Here is a 21,112-nt window from a genome sequence, read left to right on the forward strand (position 1 = left end):
AGGTCCCCCATTTTCCCAGTGAGTTTTCCCGCTTTCCCTTCTGGCATGGAATTTACTGAACTGATCAAGAGCCCCCGAGCTGATGACATAGTGCTGCACCACCTGTTTCACCTCATCTTCTTCTCCCGGTAGCAGGAGAACAATGAGGAGCTTGTTATGTGGCTGCTTATTATGATCTGCCCCAATCATAGAAGAGCAAAGAAAACTCTCTGTGAATAAGGCAGGTCAAACTCGAAGATTTGATTATTCCCAGAAGCAAGATTAAAACCAAACGAGGTTAAATGTTGATAAATAAAATATATCAATTATCTGGTAACAGTAAAAGAGAAACAAGGAGAAAGAAAGAGGTAGTGGTAACAGGGGTAGTGACAGAGACAGATTAAGTGGAAACACATCACCCCTCCCTGGGTCCCAATGACATCCCATTGCTCCCCTCCATTTGGGCTACTTGGTGGTGTGGGTGCCTTGCTGAAAAGCATAGAATTCAGTGGGTAAGGATCTCTTCGGGCAAGGTGGGAATGCCTAGGTACCTCCCCCAAAGGGGGGGGGCAAGTTTGACACTGTCTCTTACAAGACTCTGAGTCAGTTGCATCAAACCAACTTACAGTCCAGGGCCTCAGCCCAGGGGCCCATTCAGGGTGCAGCGGGCTTTGGTGCAGCTTTGTTGGCTTTATACACTTTTGCCAAAATGGACAAAGGTCTTTTATGACGACGTTTAAGCCACCAAATAGAACATTTCGGTCTCTGACACTGCTGCACTCCAACATTGATTCCATCGACAAAAGGGTCATGTGCTCATCAGGTACCATTGTTATCAAATGCAAAGATCTGCACATTATTCAGCTGGACATACCTGGGACAGAGGAGTGTTTGAACATCGTGAGCTCCACTGAGGCACTTTCCAGCCCAGGTTCAGTGACTCTCACATATTCCTTCTTCCAGCGCCCCACATTTGAGATCATGGAAGATGGCTGGTGCTCTTTTCTGCTTGAACAAGAGTTTGAGTTCCTCAGTTCAATGACTCATAAATGGCATCTAAGCTGCATCAGTGAGGATTTCTCTCTCTGTCCCTCCTACCCTCGGGTTGTCGTTGTCCCCAAAGCCATCAATGATGAAGTGCTTCACAAAGCTGCGACGTTTCACCACAGCAGCCGCTTCCCAGTGCTCAGCTATTACCATGAGAGGAATGGGGCAGTCATGATGAGGAGCAGCCAACCTCCTATAGGCACGAACGGGCAATGGTGCAAAGAATGCAAGTAGCTTCTGAACACCACGCTCTGGCATGGCAAGTGTGGCTGCATCATTGATACAAGGCCCTTCACTACTGACTAGCAGGCAGGGCCAAAAAAAAGGGCTTTGAAAAAGCCCAACACCCCCAGTGGATGAGAATTCACAAGTATAGCAGGAGGTTTCATATTCTTCAGGAAAGCCTCATCAAACTGGTGCAAGCTGGTAGCAACAAGTTACACAACAGGGATGGCTGGCTCTGTAAAATGCAAGCTGCCAGTGGGCAGACTCACATCAAGGAGCTCCTGACTGCAGCTTGTCGGGCTGCTCAGGGTATTGAAAGGGAAGGTACATCAGTGTCAGTCCATGGCAGTGAAGGGACTGATTCCATGCTCCAGGGCACTTCTCTGGCACGGAGAAGCGGATCCGAGGTCCAGGACCACGCGTGGCTTGGAGGCTCTTGCTGTGAGCGAGTGGCTGCAGGCTGGTCACGCTTTCCAGCAGCACTGTGCCCAGCCAGGCTATTCCAATGGCGAACAGAAACAGCAGGCCCCAGCGCTCCTCCTATTTCCACACCACGTGCAGCAAACCCATCAGCAGCTCCCATGCTCTTCCAAATTCAATGAGCAGTTTCTCGTCATGCTCTGTGAACATGCTTATGCTCCCCAGTTTGGGACATTCCCGGGAAACAGCGAAAATGAAAGGGCCAGACTGGAACTGTGTCCAGAGATCATGTCCCTGGGGTCCTGGCTGAACAGATCTGAGAAGCTCAGCAAGTTCCAGAATTATCTTTATGAAGCTGACAGCCACATCATCCAGCCCTGCATGTCCCTCCAGGAACTGCAGCTCTGGGAAGGTGTCTTCCTTTGGTGGAACAGGCCCAAGTTCCTTGAAAAATCTGAAGAACTTATGATCGACAGTGTAGCATTCAACAAGGAAATTCAGGCCAAGGTTACAGCACTGAGGAGGGAGCTGGCACAGCAGAACCCATGAGCAGGCAGGACTTTCCCTCCAGTCTTTCCCTTAACCTCCCTTTATACTAAAGAGGAAACATGAAAAGCACATGGGCTGCTGAGCCCTTGGGTACAAATGTGAATGGGTTTGTTGAGGGTGTGTGTTTACATACTTCAAAGGCTTTAAAATAGGTTTTTCTCTTGCCTGCACCCACAAATAATTGTAAGAATTTTATAGGTAATATTCTTATTCCACTGTGTAATTCTATACATAACTATTTTTTAATTAATTATTAATTAAATTTATTTTTTACCATACTGAATTTACAAAGTATAGACACATCTTCATACAAAAGGCTCCCATGCAAACACATCTTTACATCAGGACTATGTTCTATTTTTCAGGGAATAGTTTATAGCACTGTTGTAACTTAATTTTGACCCAAAACAAGAACTGTGGCTTTATTAGTCATAGGATTTAAAATGAAATTAATTCCTTTTCAAATTTAGTTTATTATTCCAAATAGCTCTTCTTTCTTTTGAATTTTAGTGAGCAAATTGCCCTCATCACACTCTGCACCCATAACTAAGAAGGATATGTGGTACAGAGAATGCTAGGGTTACCACACTAATTAGCATTATCCAAAAAGAGAGGTAAAATTAAAATACTCTTCTAAGACACACGGCAGGAAATTCAACAGCACATCAGAGATGTTGGAGTGTTTGGTTGGCTTGAGAGCTGGTAGAAGGCCTTTTGTATTTTATTCATGTTCTCTTTGCAGTTCATAGCTGTCTCTCCTGGTTTAGGAAGGGGGACAACCCTTTTTCATGTAATGTTTCTTGTGTTCTCTTAAGATTCTTTAGCTCACTAATTAATAACTCTGAAAACTTCAGCCAAATTATAATAATTTTATAGTCTTCCAAGGTAGAACTGGGAAGCTTAATACATACTTGCATGATTTCAAATATGTATAAATTCTTGTACCAACCTCCAAGAAAAAAATCGGTTGAGACAAATTTTACATTCACAAAGCCTTTTGCAGGCTGCTCCATTTTTTTCTTTTCAGTAAAAAGACAAAACAAGCTTGGCAAAAAACCAACTTAACGATATATAAAATGATTTGACTAATATTTGATCACTTGCAATGAAAACACAAATTATCAACATGAAAAAACTGACAATAGAAGCAATTATGGGAGCAATTTAAAAACTTTCGTTGGTTCCCACACAGCTCCATGTCATCTGTAGGGAAGTTCTTATAAAAGAAAAGTGAAAATTCGGCCAATTACAGACAGAATTTATTAAAAGGAAGGTTAAAACTTCCTTGTAGCTGTGCAGAATAATCACCCTGTAAAAAGCCAGAGTCCATAAAGGAGACAAAGGAGTCCTGCAACTTCATTCGAATAAAGGGAGAGAGTATCCACTGGGGCGTATTTCAGTAGGGTTTTCTCTCTCCAGGTTTTGGAGGGCATGTTGCCCTCTTCCTTTCCCCACGGGCTGAGGTACAGGGAAGGTACAGCCTTCCCCCACCGCCAACCCCATATATCCCCCTGGAACCTGTAATTTCCCCTCCAAAGTCCAGAAACCCAGGCTTGTGCAGACCCATTTGTCTATTTCAGGAGTTGAACTGTCTGGGTTCTGTAACAAAGGCTTCAAGGTGGTAGAGACATTAAGACCCATTTCAAAGACATTAACACCCATACCCTCACCCATCGAATTGTTTGTTAAGACATTAGCACACATGTTTTCTTATCAAAACTGAATTAGGCAATGTTTGCGTGGCTTGGCACTTCCTGGCACACACGTGAAATGCAAGCATGGTCTGACATTCAGTTGATCCTGAGCCAGGATCAGAGGGTTACATATAAACTCCCTGGAGCTTTGTCATTTGGTCTAGACGGGTTTGGTTTTGAGCTTTTGGATAAATTCACCTCAAGACACAGAACACACACACAGACCTGCTGATCTACATCCTTCTAAATTATTTGCCACAGTCCCAAAATCACACAAGTCACTGCAATTAATTCTCCCATCAAGATTTACCCAGTTCTCCTAAGGCTGATCAGACCCAGACTTCAGAACAAGCAATTCTGCATATTTTTGGAACAGTTTCAGCTGCAAGCTTTGGGTTTAGACAAGTCACAGAAGAGCTTTGGACCTCAGTCTCCCAGTCAGGTATTGCAGGTAAGAGCATTTCTGAGGCACGAATCCATACGAAGAACCACCCTAATCATAGCACACTCAGAGCTAAACTCCAGGAATACCAGATTTAAAGGAAACTTAGATTCAGCAGCACGGAGGTTGGCTGGAGTGCTGTCTGTATCTTTGCTGGCTCCCTGCTTCTCATAGCTGCATTTACTTTGGTGGGTTCATCTAAGCTTTTTTCTTGTGGCTTGCAGCCACATGCCCAAGGGGATGAGTGCAGCAAGAATTAAAGGCTGTGTGACAGCACAGAAGCATGCAGCACACGCTGTGCCCCCAGAATTAACCACTGCACTTCAGGCTAATGGCAGGCAGCCCGAGCTCCCCAGGAACACCAGCTACTCCCTTTCAGGGACATCAACTCCCCCCTCCCAGGGGCTCTCAGCTGAAATGGGCTGTGGTGGGTGCTTGGGAAGGGAGCTGTTGGCCACGGAAACCACCAGTGCCTCCAGGTTGAACGCAGGCAGACAGGTTCCCCTTCACTGTCCTTTGGCACATGGCGTGGGATGTGGGACCATGCATGTCAGCAAGTGTGACAGCTCACAGAGACATGCCACCGCCTGAAGGCACCCTGCTGGCACCCCGGGAACCCTGCCAGAGTGAAGCTTTCATTTCTGAAGCACCCTCTACCTACTCTTGCTTCCTGCATGCCCTTCTCCTTCCGTTCCCTTCCTCCATTTGTAGCAACACTGCATTCTGCATGCTCCCCGAGAGAAATAGGGCAAACATAACCTGATTAACCAAGAGGATTTGGGCAGGAAGGGGCGGGGGAGGAGATTACTATGCAGAGACCCACAGAACCTTTCCCTCTCACATTAGTCCTTGCCTATTCAATAATTAAAGTGTTCTGCGGTGACTCTGACTTTGGGATTTGCTATAAAAGCTTCTCGTAAACTCTGTCTCAGCATGCAGACGTCAGACCAAAGAGAGCACTCAGTCTGACAAGCTGAAATTTCTTTCAGGCTCCAGACAGTCAGAAGCTTAAAACCACTTGGATGTGAGCCTATGACTCCATTTTAAAACATAAGGATCCCTCTTGCTGTTGTTCACCTATTGAACAGACTGAATCCAACCTTTATTTGGCCACTCTTATCTGAAACACAGTTTCAAAGTTAATGCAGGCTTTCTCCATTTCATGCACAAAACAACCTCCAAGGCTGGCAGTGCCTCATGAACACAGGAACACATTACACAGGCTCTGGCTGCCCTCCAAGCCTATTCTGATGTTCCATTTTCTTTCCATCCATTCTTTCTTGCTTACCTTAAGGCATATAGATGTTTCAGGATGGAAATGTAAAGCTACCCACACACAGAAAAGATGCCTTCCCTGACCTTCCAAGGAGCTATTTTTGGCTGCTCTTATATGCCTAAGAACTCTTACAGGGGTCATGCACTGAACTAACTTGGCCCTCAGTAACTTTTGCCTAAGAGATATGAAATGTTGCAGAGATTATTTTTTAGAAAATTTTTATTCTCTCCATAACCTAACACACTACTGACTCCAAATCTCCAGGTGCTGTTTGCAAAGGAACACATTTTAAAAGGGGCTGTGAGCCCGAGATTATTGCCCAAGGAATTTATGCTCAACATTACACCTAAACATACAAACAGAATAATAAAGACATACCCTTAATGCAGAATTTCCCAAAAGTTATTGAGTACCCTCAGCCTTCAACTGACTTCATTTTTCAAGCCCAAACCTGGAGAAGAACAAGCTCCAAAAGATTCAGAGTGAAACAGATTTCTTTTCAAAATATGTGCCCCCAACGAGTTTATGATATTAAAAATTAAGGAACACTGGGTTAGCAGCCAAACACGTGCACAGAAGGATACTCCATAAAAAAAGCAACAGTCCTAGCTCCATCTGTCAGAGCACATGAATACACCACATCACATCCCAGCAGTCAGAAACCTGGGCTCTGGTCTGTCCTGTGTCTCTCAAATTCTAATGCTGACATTTTTCCAAACTGGCACTGCCCAGACTGCAAACACTTCAGTCCAGAGGCCAAGAGTGAAGCAGCGGGTGAGCCCCAGTGCCCCATCAGCTGCCCAAAGGCTCCTCATGTGGCAGGGAGTTAATACTGATCTAGGGGACTGCCTGGCCCTATTGGCACTTCAAACACTGTTCGCCCTCACACAGTGAGCAAAAGATAAAGCATGCAGGTATCTTTTCCCTTCTGACATCACAGCATTAAACACCACACAAACACACAGCCTGCAGAATGGATAAAGCAGAAATGCTGTACAACTGGCAAAAAGGATGTGGAGAATATATGGGGAGTGAACTGCTCAGGAGACCCAGCCACCAGAAATCGAGCTCTGTGCATATGTGCATACACACACACAGAGAACACATGGCACTATGTCCCAGCATCTCACATTTCCATCACATTGGCATCTTTTAAAGGGTTCATGAACTGAGATACTGCCTCTTAAGGCCGGAACTGCATAAGGTTTAGGGATACAACTGATTTTGCATAGAGCCATGAGAAAAACAACACAGCATTGAGGTGGCCAGTGAGAAATGGTGTACCTTGCATTTAGTACCCAGGACACAGGCATGCTGCTCCTCTTATTACAGTGCCCAAGTTAAAGAACCACCAGGGTCTGTAAGTATCAGGATTTCCCCCACAGCAGCCAGAAGTCATATGCTTCCTCCCTGTGGTAATATCCACCTCCTTAAACAAGACTCACCACAGTTTGCAAAACAATAAGGCCATGCCCTGCACATGTTTGCTAAACATTTGTGCAATTTGATCCAAATACAGGAACAGAGGGAACACAAGTCAGAAGCTCCACACTTAGCATAGCACTGAGAGAACGACTCATTGGCACTCCATAGGAAAGCATTGACCTTCCATTTTCTATTTAAAACCTGCGTATAAATAAAAAACATGAATTAATCAATAGAGGTAGGGGTTGGTATTTGTGTAATGTTCTTGGAAAACACAGCATGCCAAGCCAAGCACCATATTTGGCAATTATTCTGCTTTACTCTGTGTCCACTTTCACTTCCCTGGTTCATTCTGCCTCTTTAGCCGATGAGCTCTTCCTGCTGTGTGCCTTTACAACGCCTGTGCTGCAAAGCTGTGCTCCCGACAGCAACGTTCAGCTCGGTGCCTGCCTGAAGTGTATTAATGATCTCACTACAGCTGCACAACGAAGCTGGGTCAAAAGACAGCAACTGAGGCTGCACCTCTCTCTCCCCACCTTTATTTTTCTTTGGAATCACTGCCACAGTTCAGACCTTTGGTACTGAGTCATGGCACAACGTATCAGGTTTCAATTAAGAAACACAGGCACATAAAATTTAAAAAGTGTGTAAGGAAATTAAGACTACAAAGGAATTCTTTCTTGTAAAGGACAAGAAATCACTCTTCTCTTCCTGACAAGTCACACTTTGAACATACAGATGACGACAGGGCTCACATGAGCTTTGCTGTGAGTAAGATGAGGTGACAGGCACCAATCCACAATCCAGGGAAAAGCACAGGTCACTGAACGCCCAACTACCATAGTGTCAAGAGTGGCCAGCTACCACACAGCTACAGAACACCCAGGTGATGGTGTAAATCTCCAACAGTACAAGCTAGAGAACTTGTCATTGAGAAAATGGTGTGTGTCTTTGTCTTGGTTACCTTGTGTTTATAAAATAAAGCTGAAGAGAACAAAACTAAAAACCCTGGGTAGCAGAACACCTGAAGAGTTAAGGCAAGAGCTTTCTACTGGGGGAAGCTCCCTGTCCACTCCAGCACTACACTCTGCTGGCAGTACACAGGATATAAACGGCATTTAAAACTCTGCCTGGTAACCTCTCAGGACAGTAGCTGCCTTTCACAATCATGTCTTTTGCCAAGGGCTCTGTATCCATCTACAGAGCTGCTAACAACCACTATCACCACCAAAGCAAATATTTAAAAGAGTACCTTGTGCAGAAACAGTGAAGTTATTTTTCCCCTCTGAGAAGAGCAGAAGAGTTGAGGTCTGCAACACAAGCCAAAATCACCTCAGGCCTGCTACCTTAGGCCTCAGCTAGCCCAGCTGCAGCTTTTAAAGGAGTCTCAGGGGTGGCACAAGTGTGGGAACTGAAATGAAAGCAACTGGTTGCCTATCTCCATTCTATTGCTGCATTTGTTGAACTGCCAAGTTAAACTTCGTCTTCCTTCTCCAAGGAAGGGATTTATTATATAATCATCTGTAGGATCCTCCACCAAGTCTGTGCGTCTGTAATGTTGAGAAGTACTCTTGGCTTTCTGCAGTGGTTGGTATGGCCCAGCAACTTCTTCATCATAGCATGCTGACTTTCCAGCAATGTAACTTGGAATTCTGATTCACAGAAATAAAAGTTTGGACACAGTGATTTTCAGATGGGAGAGAATGGATAATCTGCACAGATGCAGAGCATCAACCAGATATACAAGGTCTGAAATGCTAGAAAAGTCTCTCCCCCCAAAAGGGAGGCAGTATTGTGTAGTTAAGTGCATGCAATTTATCAGAGCATCCAATTTCCTGCAGTTCCTAAGTAAATGAGTAAGATTCCAGAGTTGCATCAAGGGAATGGGTTTGGCTTGGAATCCTGCACAGTGACTCATGCTTTCATGAATAAATTCATTTCCTTAGAGAAGCAAGGCAAAATCACATGTTCTGCTTAGTCCAGCTACCTAGAGTGTTGATTTAGGAAGCTATTGCAAAAAAATAGAGTTTTATCTAGCTTTATACTGAAGGCATAATCCACTGCAGCTGTACTTGCAAATATAACTAGCTTTTTAAGGGGAAAAGAAAAACTGGTGTAACTTGGAAGTTCTGGGTATTGAAAGATGTCAGCTAGAAACCAGTTTGCAATCAAAACCAGACAACTGACAGAAAAACATTGTGGAAGTCTGGGTGTTCCAGAAATTGACTGCTATTTACACAGGTCTCCATATTTATTCCCCTCCTGCACATTTAAAAATAGGTTGTAGAAACACAGACCCGTAAACAGTAGGAAATGAGAATTGCATCAGCTAGCCCCTCCCCTTCCCCACAATGACAGTGCAGAGAAAATGAGGGCGTGAAGCAGCAAAAGCTCTGGGTCTCTGTAACACCAGCATCCTCACCGGTGCATGGAAGCAGCCAAGGAGAGGGACCCAGAGGTGTATGGATCATGGCTAATCAGTTATGTGCAGAGATACTTGTTAGTGCAAGCCAGGATGAAACTCACCTTTCAGCTTTCAGTTTTCTTACGAGATCGGTTCAAATGGTTTGATATTTGGCTATATGGACCAAATTGGAGAACACAAAATACGGCTTTTTATGGAGTAAAAACAACTCAGCTCCCTGTGTCTTACCCTGATAAGTATTTCAAAGGAATAAGGCAAGAATTCTGGCTCCATGAACTTTTGGTGTCAAGTTCCACTTTGGAGTCTGGGCCTCTCTGGTTCAGGAAAAGACCCTCCATCATTTTCATGCCGCTTTACAAAGCTGAAATGTTTCACAATTAACAAATCTCTCCAGTACCACCATCAGGTCAGTATATAAAAACACCTTCACGTTTCACAAAGGAGAAATGAAGCCATTAAAGCCAGAAGAAATTGTTCAGATCTCAGAATAAATCAAAGGGAAAGACAGGACTGGAACATGATGTAGCTATGTGTAGTGCCAGGTCTTTTTCTCACACACTGACAGCATGGGAAAGCAAAGCCCTTGATGATGTCAGAGTAGGAGCAGGACTGATCATGCATGGAATAACCCCGAGGATTTTTAAGGGCAAATTAAACCTCAAGTCTCAGGTAGAGTGGAGAAATGCCACTGACCTTTCCAGGGCTGGTCAACATCCCCAGTAGCTTTGTGTTACTGATAACCTCCCAGCTGAGCTGTAGGTCACACAGCAAACCTGCAGGTCCTGGTTTGGTGTCCTTATTCACTCCTGCAGCACCATCAGATTTGACTCAGTCTGTCATGAGCCAGGACCTGAGCAAATGGAGAGAGTAGAAATTAAATGTCACCATGTAAAACCTCTTACATATTAGCAAAGTGGAGAGAAATTTACTAACATTTTGTGTTTTACTGAAAATAGTAAAATGTACACATTAAACTCACCTTGTGTAACTGTCTCTGGACTTTATTTTTGTGACAATGGTCTAATGGTCTCTTGTAGGTTAAAGGCAAGCATGTTGTTTAATAACAATGTGGCATTGTTTCCATCTGTTATCACTCAGATCCTGATCAAATGCCACCTGGAAAGGTCCTGCTTCTAAATCCTAGAATAAAAATAGAAATGTTTCTACATTCAGCAACTTCTGTTGCTTTATTATTCATGTCTAATCTGTGAAAACTAATATGAGGACAAGCAGGCTGAGGAAGGGTCAAGCTTCCCTGGAGAGAGACTGTCACATTTCTGGCATTCCCATCACTCTATCAACAACACCTCCTGCTACCACGATAAAAGGCAGCAGTGGAAAAAGAACAGGAAGAGTAAAACTCCTTATCTACAGAGATAAGTCAGCCCATCCCTACAATCAGTCACTTACAGGAAATCAAAACAGACCTGGCCTCCATCTTCCAAGTGCAAGAAAAATGCCTGTAATTTGCTCACCCCGTTCTGTTTGTGCTGTTCTGAGCCTTCTCTCATTGAAGCTCTCTGAGGCAGAAAATCAGTGTCAATCATGCCAGATGACTGCTTTCCTCCTCAGCATCTACTGCTCATAATAAGATCACAAAGGCCACATAAAAGGAAAAACTTGGCCATCACAGCTGCCTTCTCAGTTCTGTAACTGAGATAAATTAACAGGTGAATTAACACTGGCATATTAAAAGCTGACTCTATTTTTTTACAAAAAAAAAGGGTTCTGATCTGCTTATCATCATCACTGCGGACATACTGGGACCAGGATAGTCTTGAAACATCCCAGTTGGCTTGCTTTGGCCTGCTCTACTAAAAGTAGGACCCCTGGTATCTGAATAGGGACCAGAGAGATAAGGACAACTTGGTGCCTTATAGATAACAAAGATTCAGTCTTGGTTCTGTTCTCAGTAACAAGCAACGCAAACACAAGCAAGGGAAGACGTTTTTGGAACTTACACCCTGAAAATCATGTCCAAGTTTATTTTGCCTGAGCCACAGGCTAAGAAGAATCTTACAATACTCTTCTTAGGAGCCTTGGTCTCATTGTGAGTAGTAAAATACCACTTGCTCTATATTAGTTACATATTTTTAAGTCCTATTAAGTCTATTCAGCCAGTGTTGCCATAGAAGCTTCATATCTTGCATTTCAACTCCTTAGAAATAAAAGTTTTTGTGGTCAAAAATATTTCTCATTGGTCTTCATTCCTGTCAAATGTTCCTTTTCTGTTCTGCCAGATGTCTGTAACCCAAATCTGGATGAGATGTTCAGTCCCATTCATATAGAGCCACTGTAAATACAGATTCCTGGGATGCAGAACTAAACGTCCTAATCCATCCTTGAGGCTTCTGACAGAACAAGATGGTCAGTGAACCCAGAATAATGCAGAATGACAGAACTATGTTTCCTTTTTATCCTGCATTCATGCCAGCTCAGCATCTACCCACGCTTCCCTTCCTTAGTGACCAGTCTTCTCTGACATGGCACATCCCACAAGCATCGCTCCTTCTTCCAGCAGAAGCAAGGAACAAAGCACATCTAGTCCTGTAACCAACAGCCTGTTATATTTAACCTCCTTTGCTGGAAGTGCTGGTCTTTATAATAAGCAGAATTTTGTGCTTTTCTGTCTTGTTTCATGCAAATCTAGGCAAATTCTATGTGTCAAGCATTTTTAGATGTTTTCTCCCCTGTATTTTTTGTTTCTTTTGTTTTGCCAATGGACTGTCAAATAAATGATGAGGCTTTGGGCTACTATTGTCAGATCACCCCAGCAGAAGGGAATTGTCACTGGGATGGTGTGTGACCACATGTGCCACAGCAAGATAAGGAGCTGAGGACAGGTATGGCCAAAAATCAGTTAAAGTCAGAATACTGAAAGGAAACTAAGACTAAGATTGTAAAGGTACTGCAACTACAAGAAATGAAAAAAAGAAAAGGAAGAAAAAATGATCACTGTAAAAACAAGAGTGAGAAAATAAAGGTAACACATCTACTCACACAAGATTAAATGCATACTTACCTGATTTTCAGTAAGGATGAACATGCTAATCCATGAGGTAGAGACAGGGGTGCCTAAGAGAGGAGGTAGAAAGCAGAAATGGGTAAATTATAATAAATGAACACAACTCACAGATGGAGAGCAAAACTCACCGAGTCTGCTGTCTTCCAGCTGGAGGAAGCAGGCATTCTCAATTCCAGAACTCTGACGTGCCCAAATCCAAAAGATTTTAAGTAAATTTGCCTACTTGAAGGCATTACCACAGGACCAGAGAACAGCAAGTTCTAAGAAATAAGCCATGGCAGAAGTAGTTTGGGCCTGTGCTTTTGGTATCTGTGCAGCTTTTCAGAAAAACTTCCAAAGCAAAATCTAACTAAAAACATGATATTCAATGAATAATAAAGGGATAAAAAGTAGTGTGCATCTACTAAAAGCCAGTTTTGTGGGATGACCCACAAAATACTATAGTATATTATGAAATTGAAACTGCAGGCATTCAGGAAATATATATAAAAAAATGTTTTTGCTTTTTATTGGGAGTCCTAGCAAGAAATAAGTGAATAGGAGAAGGATTTGGCTTTACTAACCAGCTGCAGAGTGACAGGAAACTGACAGCATGGTGTGACTGAAAAACACCAGTGTGAGTCCAGTCATGGAATTTCCAGTAACTTCAGGAAAACATTAGTGCTGTGTTTGAGGCATCGCTGTCTGAAACACTCCATGCAGCAAGCCTTCTCAGGAGAAAAAGCAGTTAAAAACCAGTTAAACTGGGAGAGCTCCACAGAACATACATCCCAATGACCAGGGAACTGCTTGCGTGACCATGCAGGGCTGAAAAGGTTTGGGTTATATAACCTAACACAACAAATGAGTGGGAATTGGATACGTAAATACACGGAAAGGGGAAGTAAACAAAAAAACCCATCAAACATCTATTGATTTAGATGGAAATTAGAAGCTGGTTTCCAGCCACCCGACAAGAGCCCCCATCCGGAACTACCGCCATAAACCCCTGAGAAGGAGCACAAGGCTGTCTGGCACTGCCCGGGCGAGAAACGAGGGCAGGACTACGCCTTGAATTCCCCACAAACTCCCGAGCCGAAGAGTTTGCTTTCACTCATCGCGGCTAATAACAGAGAGAGTGGAATCTGCCCCGACGACAGCCCTGAGACGAGCCCTGAGGGGGCGCGCGGCTGAGCTCCTCAGCCCCGCCTCAGCTCCCACCACGGCGCCGGCCGCTCGCCTCTCTTCACCCTCTCCTGCCCTGCTCCCGCTCCTTCCCCCTGCTCCTTCCTCCTTCCCCCTCCTCCCTCTCCCTCTCTCTCCACCCCGACGTGTCGGCGGGCACGTCCCCAGCATCGCAGCCCGCCCGCCCCACGTCAGCCGCCCGGCCCGTATTTAAGGCGGCGGCCGCCACCTCCCCCGCTCTGCCACCACAGCCGCGCTTGGGTGAGGACGCTCGGTAGGTGCGATCGCCGTGGCGGGCTGGGGGGGTGCAGGGGGATGCAAGAACGGGGTTTGCAGGAGGTGCTGTCCCGCAAACCTCGGGGGGACTCGGTGGAGCAGGCGGCGCCGAATGGACAAAGTCTGCTCCGCTCCGCCGACTCCCCCCCGGCCGTGGTGGTAGCGGGCACAGCCCTGGGCTTGAGTCCAGCCGGCGCGATTTCCACTCACAACCCCGCCATCGTCCCCTCCCTTCATCCCCTTGAGCCTCCGTGGATTAACTTGCTTCCCTTAATCGGTGCGTGTGGCCCTAGGGAGCGATCCTGCAAACGGACTTGAGGATGGGCGTAGGGCTGCGTTTGAAATACAGCATTAGTGGACCACCTACTACTCCCCTGACTTGTTTCTTTAAGGGATATGGCACTCCAAAAGCAAAAAGTTTTTGAGTTTTTAAGTGTAACAGACGTGCTCTCATCAGCCTTGCGCATTGAAGTGCTTATAGTGCAAAGGGAGGACTTGGCACGTGGAGAGTGCACTACATGGCCACGCTGCTGGAGGCTTCTGCAAATGAAGACTGACGTACTTGGCTGATTTTTCCTAAGTAAGGGCACTCCTAGCTTCCTGCCCCTCCCCTCAGCCCCAAAACTTACAGTCCTTAACTGCTGCTCTGCATGGCTTTTCGTGCTCTGAACGAGTCGCCGCCTGTTCAGCACTGGAGAGTCGTGTTGTGTCTGTACTTGCATCCGTCTGTGCAGCAGCTCCTGCCCTGGGCTCTTCAGGCTGCTCCCAGTGCAGCACCATTTCCTGGGAAAGCGTGGTGTTGGCGTCTATGCAGAAATGGGGATGAATGCACAATCCTTCGTCATCATTGTGCCATTTCGGCACCCGTGGGCTGTCAGAACCCATCTAACCAGGATGCTGTGCAGCTGGCAGCTAAAATGTGAGGGTGGGAGAGATGGTAGCACCAGACTGCAGCCATCTTAATTCAAAATTGTGCAGTTTCATTTCAAAACAAATTCATGATGTGGAGACTCATGCTGTGCCTAAAAAGGGCTTGCCTAAGTGTTGCACAACTTCAGCTCTGGAAAGGCTTCAGGGCACAGAATACCAGTTTTTCAGGGTGAGAGAAGAGAGTTTGCCAGATTGTGCTGTGCTTAGAAGTACTAAAATGGCTTCCTGTACCTAAATGTAATATGGATGGTCATTTAGAACATCCTACTGCTGCTGCTGGAGTGCCACCAGCTATATAATATAATCAATTGCTCTCAGGCTGCATTTGAGGCAAAGCTGTGGTGAGCTTGATCAGAGGATTGTCATCAATAATTCAGTTTTGCAATCATTTTGTGGCATACAGGCAGTATTGCCAGATGTTTTATTCATGTGTTTTGTATCCATTTTTGTATCATCCTGCAATAAAGTCTATCTTGCTGGATACAAATATTCTGGTGTCAGTAAAAGCTCCAAAGCTTGGAGAAATAATCTGTTGCTTTCCTTTCAGCAGTGCACCATGTCTCTCAAGGATCAGCTCATCCACACTCTCCACAAACAGGAGCACAGTCATGCCGAAAATAAGATTAGCGTGGTTGGTGTGGGTGCAGTCGGAATGGCCTGTGCCATCAGCATCCTCATGAAGGTAAATGGCAAGCTTGGGAGGAAGCAGCTGAAGAACCTGAAACCTAAAAGAGGGGCAAAAAAAAAAAAAATCTACCTTATTAGATGAACTTCTGGTTATACGATCCTTTGTTTGGGCCTGAAATGAAGCAACAGTCTTGAAGCTATTGACAGAGAACAAATAGCCGCAGTTCTTGTAAACCAAGGTTGCCTCAGGATCAGATAGTATGCTCTTTATGTATCATTTTATGAGCCGTACTTACCTTTGTGGGACTTGCAGACTCCTTTTTAAGTAGGAATTGTCTAATACCCTAAATATACAAAAAGATGGAGAACCGAGGAATTCTTTTTCGTCTTGAGCAGTGTGGTCTGGAAAAATTGGTCCTTGACACTCTGAATGACTTGTCCTCTGCATTCAGCTACCATATTGAAAATGCTGTGTTTAACACCAGGCTTGCATTTCTTAACTGGCAGTTAGGTTATGGATGAACTGCTATTAAATTATTCTTCATTATTGTCCTGCTAAATTGTACTGTTTCATGCAGAATGTGGTTATGAAAAGTACAAAGTGAACTCCAGAAAGTGTATATCCCAGGGGACTTAGTGAAGGACTCTGGGAAGAAGTGAAGTGTTAGAGATGAGCAAAATTGTTTAAGTAGGTTTTAAAGTAATTGTAACTTCACAGTTTAAAAACTGGGGGCTTTGCTCCAAGAGGCAGTAAACTTACCATTACTCTTGGTCTCTTGTAGGACTTGGCCGATGAACTCGCCCTTGTTGATGTTGTGGAGGACAAGCTCAGAGGAGAGATGCTGGATCTCCAGCATGGCAGCCTCTTCCTTAAAACTCCAAAGATTGTCTCTGGCAAAGGCAAGTAGTTGGCTCTCATGTGCTCGTTATTTTGAAATGGAGATAGCCACTTCAGGTCTCACACTGGACAGCCAAGTCTAGCACTTAGCCTGTCACCCTAATTGTTGGGGCAAAAGCTCATGGATATAGTACTCAGCTGGCATTTTTTTTTAATATACCTTCTTATAGCCAGTCCAGCTAGGAGTTTTCTTCCAGGGTTCACTACTCATTACAGAAAGATGAATTTCTTAAGTACTTGTGCACCTTAGAGAACTTTATTTCACAACCAGTTAACCCCTGAACTCATTACTGCTTACTTCTGATAACTTTTAGTGGCAGCCTTGAGTAGGGCAAAGGCTTAACCAGCTCATACCTTAATTACAGTGCCCACAGGTAGTAGGTTATGAGGGCAGAACCTTCTTCCTCTTCTACACAGCACTTGCCCTGAGTGATACCTCAACAGCTACCCCTAGTCCCATTTGTGGCTGAGAAGCATGGAGTATCACTGCCTGCAGCGATACATGGTACAATGTTGCCATTTGTGGCAATGAGCCACAGTCTTAAAATAAAATTTAACTTTCTATAGAGGCTAAGTCTCGGGTAACAATTACCAGGGAATTGCTGCACCCTCAAAGTTGAGAATTTGAGATCTCAGTACAGAAAGGAAGTGAGAACTCCTGTTCTGAGCCATGTGTAGTAAGAGGTCATGTTTGACACAGGCTTTTGTCTGCAGATTACAGTGTGACTGCACACTCCAAGCTGGTCATTGTCACTGCTGGTGCCCGGCAGCAAGAAGGAGAGAGCCGCCTTAACTTGGTCCAGCGCAACGTGAATATCTTCAAATTCATCATTCCCAATGTTGTTAAATACAGTCCTGACTGCAAGCTGCTTATTGTCTCAAACCCAGGTTTGTCTTGTGTTGCCATAAGAGGATTTGGCTTAGAGAATAGTGTTTTTCAGTAAGGTGACATTAGTGCACAGGCTTTTAGAAAATACTTGTGCTGGGGAAGAGATGTCTCCAGGGAGACCTTGGAGAACCTTCCAGTACCTAAAGGGGCCTAAAAGAGACTATTTACAAGGCATGTAGTGATAGGACAAGGGGTAACTGCTTTAATTGAAAGAGGTATATCTAGGTTAGCTGTAAGGAAGAAATTTTTTATTATGAAGGTGGTAAGATACTGGAGCAGTTGGCCCAAGGAAGTTCTGGATGCCCCTTTCCTGGAAGTGGTCACAGCCAGGTTGGATGGAGTTTTGAGCAACCTGGTCTAGTAGAAGGTGTCCCTGCCCATGGCAGGGTGTTGGAATGAAATGATCTTTAAGGTCCCTTTCAACCCAAACCATTCTATGATATCCATATAGCAACAACTGTCATCTTCCCTCTCCAGGCTCAGCAGTTTGGTGTTCTGAGGAATAAACTTAGGTCTTCAATCCAAATGACCTTGAGCTCAGTAAGGTTCACTGATAATTGCATGCATAGCATAAAGGCAGAGCTGAGAGACTGTTTAAAAGCAGTTATTAGGTTGTGTAAAACAGACATTATGTTAGTCCACTGCAGTGCCTGGCCACGAGCACTGCTCTGTGCTCTGTTCCATGCAACTAGCATGCAGGTAAAATGCTTACAGATGAATGGAAGGTACCATCCCCATTATTAATTTGCTCATGAGCGGCACTTGTTACCCCCTGTTCTCCCTCCAGTGGATATTTTGACCTATGTGGCCTGGAAGATCAGTGGCTTTCCCAAACACCGCGTGATCGGTAGTGGCTGCAATCTGGACTCTGCCCGTTTCCGCCACCTCATGGGAGAAAGGCTGGGCATCCACCCTCTGAGCTGCCATGGATGGATTGTTGGAGAGCACGGAGATTCCAGTGGTAAGGGTGAAACTGGGCTGGCTGTTACACAGAACTCCCTGATGCTTCGTTTGCCAGAAACACCTTGAAAAGCTACAGCAAAACATTGCTCCAAAACCTCTGCACTGCAGCACCTTAAAAAGGCCAGTCCGGATTTAAGTCTTTTGCTGCACAGAGTAACCCTAGATGATCTATATTTGACCTGAGTGACTGCTTGAAAAGGTCATTACTGTAACCTGAGGTGGCTAAACATTTCTAGGCTAAATTGTTCCCGTAACTCCCAAAAAAACCCCAAACTGAAGCAGGAAGATGATAAAGTTCTCTGCAAGGGCCTCTCAAAGATCTGCACCAGACCTAGTGGCAGTCACTCACTCAGCTGCCATTACTGGCATCTCTTAATTACTGTACATAGGAACTGAAGTGCAGAGGCAAGTCTGGAGGACAGGAGAAAGCACAACTTTCTCCTCATTTAACCTGTACTTTTCCAAGCAGCACCAGAGCAGTACTGTCTGCTTCCTGACACCCACCAGAATGCACTTGGAATCAATTCTTGTTTTGAGAAAACTTTGCAAAATATATAGTGACTATCACTGTAGTTCACGTTGCCCAGGTATTTCACTTTTAAAAAGGTGTATTGAAACTTTGTGACGCCCTGTATAAGTGTTGATGTGCTCCTAGGTTCTCAGCCTGCAATTTAGATTTGCCTTATAGGTCATACTATATTTAAAGTCACAGCTAAATCCTAAGTGATGTGTTGCAGATTAATCCAGGTAGATCTTATGTGAGCTGTTAATTTGAGAAGGACTAAGTGTTTTGAGAAAATTAATCTACGTGCAACTTTCAGTACCTGTCTGGAGTGGAGTGAATGTTGCTGGTGTCTCCCTGAAGGCTCTTCATCCAGACTTGGGAACTGATGGAGACAAGGAACACTGGAAAGAGGTCCATAAGCAGGTCGTGGACAGGTAAATACTGGCTTGGCTTTTTTATAAATTTCAACACAAGAACAAATCATGAAGAGCTGAAAAATCTCTGAACTGCAGTACCCAGATCCAGAATCCCTCAGCAGCCCCAAATGTCAGGACGCAAACATAACAGAACATGAAATAATATTTTAAGGAGCAATGTAGATTTGGCAGTTAAATTTTCAGGATTAATAAACTTTAAATTAGGGAAGAGCTTAAACAACTAGGTTTCCAGTATAATTGTGTGGAGTAGTGTAAAATGCAAATAGAATTATTCACTGCTGAGTTCATTTTGGTCCTGCCAGCAAATCAGTTAAGCCTTCTGATGCCTCCAAATTGATCAGGACACCTCCAAAAGCCTTTCTTACAAACTTGAAGTAGTTTGGTTGATGGTACTTGTTCTTTAATGAGTGCCTGTGTCTGCAGTGCCTATGAGGTGATCAAACTGAAGGGGTACACATCCTGGGCTATTGGTCTTTCTGTGGGAGACCTAGCTGAAAGTATTATGAAGAATTTGAGAAGAGTGCACCCCATCTCTACAATTGTTAAGGTGAGCAGCCCCTTTTTGCTAATTTCTGTTTTACTGAGAATTAAGCATCTCTGGAATTCTGAAAAACAGTGATCACTTTCTAGTTTAATTTCAACTAAATTTAGTTTCCTGATAGGATATTCTATGAAATATACAGACATAGATAAATTCCAGCCTAACAATCCTTATGTACTTTTCAGGGCTTGCATGGAATAAAAGAAGATGTCTTCCTAAGTGTTCCTTGCGTACTGGGCAATAATGGCATCACTGATGTAGTAAAGATGATCCTAAAACCTGAGGAAGAGGACAAATTAAGGAAGAGTGCAGACACACTGTGGGCAATCCAGAAGGAACTACAGTTTTAAACCTGCCCCAAGCAGTTTTTGGCTCTTAGCAGTTTAATGGGTTTAGTGGTTTGTCTTACGTTGCACTTTCCAAGTAAGTCAAATCTTTCAATGTATTATCTCAACTAGAACACACAAAAAGCTCAAATCTGAACAATGGAGTTTCCTGAAGATAGCATTAGGAAACTAATCTGGGGTTTTCCCTGCTCACAGACACCCATGTTCTTAGCCAGAGCTAGATAACCTTAGTCAGTCTTGTTCAGTGAAGTGGTATGACAGAAATCCAGCAATCAAAGCAGCACTGCCTAAAAAACCCTTTGCCTTTTCCTCATGTTGGTTCAAAGGAATAAGGAGTAAGTAATTGCTACACAATGTGAAACCAAAGACTTTTCTTGAAGTTAAAGGATTGTCAAGCCAATTGACCAACCTTCTCTGCCAGCTGAATAGCTTCAATATTTCACTGTTGATAGGTCCAAGTGTATTTTCCTAACACTGCTTTGGAATTTTTGTGGATATTTTCTTCTTAGAGAACCTTATTTTTGTGTACTTTATCAGTCTAGTTGTAAGTTCTGTCTCCTGAGCATGTTTAAAAAATGGTAAGACTTCTATGTGCAACAAGACAGTGACTGTCCAACTGTAGTACCAACTACAACACCAAATAAACCACAAACTGTTATTTCTGTCTCCTTGTTTTTCTTAATAGGGCTTTGTCTCCCCCACATAACTCTGCTTCCACACACCTGAATCAATTCTATTTTTCAAGTCCCACTAACTCCAGCATCACCTGTGTGAATAATGTTATGTGTGCAGCTGTGCTGGAGGCTTCAGGCAGTTATGTAATTATGGAATTCTCACCCAGTTTTTTGAAATGAACTTCTTCAGCGCCAACAGTAACAAGAAAAACCTTAAGGCAAAGGTTCAATCTTCAGCCATGCTGGTTTATGGTGCTGAGACCAAGAACCGTTTGAGTTTTCAGTTTTCACTGGTCATAATAAATGTGAATTTTTCCAGTTTGGTACAACATCTTCCAAATCTCACAAGTAAAG

General features: G+C 44.1%; 1 protein-coding gene and 1 pseudogene across 3 annotated transcripts; both read left to right on the plus strand.

The window, feature by feature from the left end:
• The first annotated feature begins 705 nt into the window (after positions 1-705).
• LOC309574091 (myotubularin-related protein 9-like) lies at positions 706-2,220 on the plus strand (annotated as a pseudogene). The gene has a single exon. The product of its transcript is annotated as a myotubularin-related protein 9-like (transcript).
• An 11,685-nt stretch (positions 2,221-13,905) lies between these two features.
• On the plus strand, positions 13,906-20,742 carry LOC309573641 (L-lactate dehydrogenase A chain). 2 transcript variants are annotated; one of them, XM_082282736.1, is made up of 8 exons: positions 13,906-13,945; positions 15,428-15,559; positions 16,287-16,404; positions 17,117-17,290; positions 18,079-18,252; positions 19,076-19,193; positions 19,620-19,743; positions 19,923-20,742. In XM_082282736.1, the coding sequence occupies exons 2-8, from the start codon at positions 15,434-15,436 to the stop codon at positions 20,085-20,087; spliced, it is 999 nt and encodes a 332-aa protein (XP_082138862.1). In that variant the 5' UTR covers positions 13,906-13,945; positions 15,428-15,433; the 3' UTR covers positions 20,088-20,742. The 2 variants fall into 2 exon arrangements, with proteins under 2 accessions (XP_082138862.1, XP_082138861.1); XM_082282735.1 differs by having other exon boundaries at positions 13,913-13,945; positions 15,425-15,559.
• The last annotated feature ends 370 nt before the right edge of the window (positions 20,743-21,112 follow it).

This window comes from Coloeus monedula (assembly GCF_965178545.1).
Source record: "Coloeus monedula genome assembly, chromosome: 6".
NCBI lineage: Eukaryota > Metazoa > Chordata > Aves > Passeriformes > Corvidae > Coloeus > Coloeus monedula.

Bases quoted from the DNA above. Each gene is read 5' to 3' on its own strand.
- LOC309573641 (XM_082282736.1), top strand. From the start codon at position 15,434: ATGTCTCTCAAGGATCAGCTCATCCACACTCTCCACAAACAGGAGCAC. The intron at 15,560-16,286 runs GTAAATGGCAAG...GGTCTCTTGTAG, and splicing joins CCATCAGCATCCTCATGAAG to GACTTGGCCGATGAACTCGC. The intron at 19,744-19,922 runs GTGAGCAGCCCC...TGTACTTTTCAG, and splicing joins CCATCTCTACAATTGTTAAG to GGCTTGCATGGAATAAAAGA.